At 39.0% G+C, this 5057-nt stretch overlaps 1 protein-coding gene across 1 annotated transcript; it reads right to left on the bottom strand.

Annotated features, from left to right (window-relative positions):
* Nucleotides 1-693: 693 nt before the first annotated feature.
* On the bottom strand, nt 694-1260 carry LOC149222648 (uncharacterized). The gene has a single exon (XM_089387644.1). It carries the CDS (start codon nt 1258-1260, stop codon nt 694-696), a length of 567 nt encoding a protein of 188 aa, XP_089243770.1.
* Nucleotides 1261-5057: the final 3797 nt, after the last annotated feature.

Genomic DNA, 5057 nt, shown 5'->3' with positions numbered 1-5057 from the left:
TTGCCTGCCCTCCACGTAACCTGACTGCTCTTCTGAGATTAAGTCAGGTAGAATAGGCTTAAGTCTGTTGGCTATGACTTTAGAAATGATTTTATATATCACATTGCAGAGAGCTATAGGTCGAAACTTATTAGGGGAATTGGCTTCTTCTTCCTTAGGGATTAGTGCAATGAAAGTGGAGTTCAGGGATTTGAGAATGGAGCCTGAACGTCTGGAGTCTTCGACAACTTCCCATACCTCTGTTTTAATAGTTGGCCAGCAAGCTTTGTAGAAGTTGATTGTAAAACCATCAGGCCCCGGTGCCTTATCATTTGGCATACTTTTGACCGCGTCTTCCACCTCCTCCATTGAGACCTTTCTTAGCAGAGCAGAGTTTTGCTCAGAGGTAATGATGCGGGGTATAGCTTGAATTAATTCCTCTATGGCCTCAGATCTTTCTTCCTGCGTTTCCTGAGCTATATGCTTGAAGTGCCTGGTAAGCAGTGTTGATATGTCCTTGTGGTTTTGAAGAGTTTCCCCTGCTTCATTTTTGAGCCTGAGGATTTTGTTTTCCCCCCTGTAGTCCAGCGTCGATCTGTGAAAAAACTTTGTATTTTGTTCTCCCTCCTTCAGCCATTGGATCCTTGATTTTTGTTTCCACAATGTTTCTTCCTGTTGGCAACGGAGTTGCCATTGCTGCATCAGTACTTTCTCCTATTCTTTTGAGTCTTCTCTATAGTTCCCTGAAGCCCATTCTTTGTGGATTAGATTTAACTTACCTTCAATGATGTTCTTTTCCTGGAAGATGTTTCCAAACTCTGCTGTATTCCAATCTTTAATTCTGTTTTTGATGTGTTTTAGTTTGCTTTGGAGCTTGAACATTTTGGTTCCTCTTAGATCTAATGGTTCACACCACCATTCCTTCAGCAAGTTTGCAAAGTCGGGATGAGTTAACCAGAACTTTTCAAATCTGAAGGGCTTATTTCTAGGGGTGCATAGGAGGGCTGCTTCCAAAGCTATTGGCCAGTGATCTGATCCTCCACTGGGAAGAATGTCAGAGTCCACTGTTGTTCCTTCGAGTAAGATACTTTCCGAGATCAGAAATCTATCCAGACGGGAGGCAATCCTATTGTCTCCTCCTCTTCTGTTGTTCCAAGTGTAGGAACCATTTTTGGGAAGGATGTCTACTAGCTTGGCAGCTTCTATGAAATCAACAAAGAGTTCTGTATCTTTGTTAAGCTTCCTGAGACCTCCTTTCTTCTCCAGTAGAGAGGTTATCATGTTAAAATCCCCCCATGATGATCTTAGAGGTTGGGTGTCTTAACTTTAAATTCATGAGAGAATTAAGAAAAGAAAATTTGTCGTCTAATCTTTGCGGTCCATAAACATTTATGCATAGGTAGGTTTCAGAGTTACCTGTTATTTGAACTTCAGTGGCAATAAACGAGCGTGCAGCTTCCATTGAGATAATGTCTATTACTCGGGTATCCCAAAGTGTAGCTATGCCTCCTTCCCATCCTTGACTGGCTACATCTATATATTTGATAGGTTTGCCTAGCCTTTTGCTGATGTTCTCCATTTGGTTAGTGGCGCATTTGGTTTCCTGTATGAACATAATATCTGGCTTTTCTTGTTGGAACTTTCTCTTGAGCAGTCTTTGCTTAGCTTGGCTATTGAGCCCTCTTGCATTCCATGAAATGACTTTCATTGATAACTAGATACTTATTGGTAGGACGGGAAGGCGTGAAGAGCCTTCATTTTACCAGAGTTTATCATTAGAATCCCCAGATCGTGCAGCACCTCCCCACTGGTTCTTCTGCCTCTTCTTTTATTTTGCTTCCGGCCTGTTGGGTTAAGAGATATGCTCTTTGACTGATTACCTGTGCCTTTTGCAATTCCTAATCTTCTGTTTTGCCTATCTAGTTCCGCTTTTTGTCTTGCGATGAAGAGATCACTGATCTTCTTGATTTCTTCTTCCGGAATGTTGTCCAACCCTTGGGTTTTCCAGTTTTTTTCCATATCTGGGAGGTTGACTCCTTCCTTTTCTAGGACTGCATTGAGCTCTAACTCCTCACTACCTCCGTCACTGGTTATCATATCAGTGTCTTCATCGTGTTCGTCTTCGAACTCTTGCATTTGAACTTCTGTTCTGATTATATTTTCCTCCCCGTCCTTTGTTGTGTGTTCTGGCTTGTCTTTTGGTGCTTCAATAAGTTTTGTTTCCCTATTTGTGCCTTCTGAATCTGTATCAGTTTCCAGAATGCTGAAGGTGTTGCTGATGATGCCAGGTCCTGCCTCTGCTCTGTATATTCTTTTTCTGTTAGCTCTCTGTCTTATTTTTGGCTTTGTGAAGGCCTCTTTACTCTTTGTTGCTTGCTCTTGTTTGTGTTCGTCCCCTGTTTTGTTTAGAGGGCATTCTCGGACAAGGTGTCCGTGCTCATGGCACCTTCTGCAATGGAAGGGGATTTGTTCGTAATCGATGGTTTGATAGTAATCCTCATCTCTGAATTCCAACCACAGACCTTCATGCAGGGCTCCTGAGATGTCCATCTCGACACAAATTCTTGTGCAGGAAGTATATCTTCGTTGCACCGTTGCTTGTGAAGCTTTAATGAAGGTTCCGAACTGATCTCCTATCTGCTTAAGCGTCGCCAGTCCCCAGTAGTATATAGGAAGGGAGAATAGGCGGATCCACACTGGAACCTGTGTGAATGTCTCTTTTTCAGGTACAAAGTTTGCCTTCCAGGGTCTCATGTAGAGTCCAGCTGAGGCAAAGAAGTAAGGTCCACCATCGAAGACTCTATCCTTGTCTTCCAAGTTTGTAAAGACAACAGTAAAGAAACCTTTTGCTCAAGGTGGAGTTTAACATCACCTTTTGGCTTCCAGTGTTGTTTGATCCATTGGCAGAGTGTGCGTTCTGTTGGCCACAGTCCCATAAATTTGCAAATTATTGCATGTTCCATCATGTGGTCTCTGTAGGCCTGAATGTCCGGATCTGAGAAGACCACTCGAAGGGTTTCCTTTTTCTTCGGTTTGCATGCTCCTTGGGTTGCCTGTTTGGAGCTGGGGTTTGCAGCCTTTGCTTGCTCCTCTTCCTCTTGTGAGTGCTGCTCTGTTCCATGTTCTTTTTCGCCTTCTGTTTGGGTTATTATTGGTGTTGTGTCTCTTTGTTCTGCTTCTAGTCTTTTGTCGTTTTTCTCCTGCCCATTATTGGCTTTACCCGTCATCTTTGGGTTTTTTCTTGTCTCTTTCTGCAGCTGTTGTGTCCTTTCTCCACTGCTGCCGCTGCCATCCTTACGATCTCCATAACCATTGATTTTAAATCCTTCCTGCGTTTTCTGCTTTTGCATGATCGCCTGCTTGAAGGATGGGGTCCCAGTGGACCCCTCGTTTACCATTTGTCGGGTCAGTCCTCGACCTCTGAGAAGTAGATCTTCAAGTCTGTCTCTTTGTGCTTCCAGAACTATTGCTGAGCCTGCAAGTTGTGGCGCCAAACCCTAGGTCTCGAAGCTCCCATGAACCAGTGGGAGGCAGTTGTATGTTCTCTTAAAGAAAGACAAACTTTTTAAGATAGATCTATGTTGGTTCTTACTAATATTTGTATTATATAAATTTCACATCTTTAAATACAAAAGTATTCTCATTTTTAATTTTATTAAAACCTTAATTTAATTTATATGGGAATAATTTAGTATATATATATCTCAAAACTAATTACAACCCTTTTCCTATTAGCTTCAAATACAAAATGTTATTAAATTAAATTAAATTAAAATATTTTTATTGTGAAATAAGTTATGGTTTTTGGGCATGTGGTATTGGTAAGGCATGATATTAGCCCATGGTACTGTAACAAAGCCTATTTACAAGTTAATAATATCCATGGTAAAGTGGGGGTGAATATCCATGGTTAAGAAACTTGTCATATTGTTATAAAATATTTAGATTGTGAAATAAGATATGATTTTTTGGCATGTGGTATTGATAAGCCATGGTATTAGCCCATGCTATTATAACAAAGCCTATTCACAAGTTCATAATATCAATGACAAAGTGGGGGTGAATATCTATGATTAAGAATCCTGTCATATTCTTATAAAATATTTTGATTTTGAAATAGATTATGTTTTTTGGGCATGTGATATTGATAAGCCATGGTATTGGCCCATGGTATTTTAACAAAGTCTATTTCCAAGTTAATAATATCCATGGTAAAGTGAGAATGAATATCCATGGTTAAGAATATTTTCATATTGTTATAAAATATTTTGATTGTGAGATAAGTTATGTTTTTAGAGCATGTGGTATTGATAAGCCATAGTATTGGCCCATGGTATTATAAAAAAACCATTTTTTTACAAGTTAATAATATCCATTGTAAAGTGGGGGGTGAACATCCATGGTTAAGAATCTTGTCATATTGTTATAAAACATTTTGGTTGTGAAACAAGTTATGGTTTTTGGGCTTGAGGTATTGATAAGCCATGGTATTGGCTCATGGTATTGTAACAAAACCTATTCACAAGTTAATAACACAATCAAAATATAACAAATTGAAATTTATTATTTTTATTATTAATTGAGCCAACATTTATATTTTTGCACTCATCCCCATACTTTTGACTTTTATTATTATTATTGCTATTATTCTTTAAGTAAGCCCATATTTAGAATTGTTTACATACTTACATTACACCTACACATCTACTCTATACTCTATAAATATTGTATTTATTGTTTTTTAGGGAGGGAAATTTTAACATTTTTGAACAAAATTAGCCTTAATTTTGATGTAACAAAGCCCTCCTAATTCCAATCTTAATTTACTTTCTAAAACAAGTAGTATATTTTCACTTTTCATAGGGAGGAGGGAAAACTAGTAGATATTTTCACTTTTCACAGGGCGGGAGGGAAAACGATATTGAAGAGAGTTGTGAATTAAATATTCACTTTTCATTAGGCGGAGGGAGGGAAAAATAGTAGCATATGTTCACTTTTCACAGGGCGGGAGGGAAAATGAGATTGAAGAGAGTTGTGAATTAAGGTTTTACCAGTAGCAAATTGATATCGAACCCCAA

The sequence above is a fragment of the Pinus tabuliformis genome, chromosome Q (genome assembly GCF_031772625.1).
Source record: "Pinus tabuliformis cultivar Carrire ecotype Pingquan chromosome Q, CPIR1, whole genome shotgun sequence".
Classification (NCBI taxonomy): domain Eukaryota; kingdom Viridiplantae; phylum Streptophyta; class Pinopsida; order Pinales; family Pinaceae; genus Pinus; species Pinus tabuliformis.
The sequence above is the reverse complement of the archived record's forward strand: the minus strand, read 5'-3'. Positions and strand labels throughout refer to the sequence as shown.

Coding starts and splice junctions, on each gene's coding strand:
- LOC149222648 (XM_089387644.1), bottom strand. CDS start 1,260: ATGATAACCTCTCTACTGGAGAAGAAAGGAGGTCTCAGGAAGCTTAAC.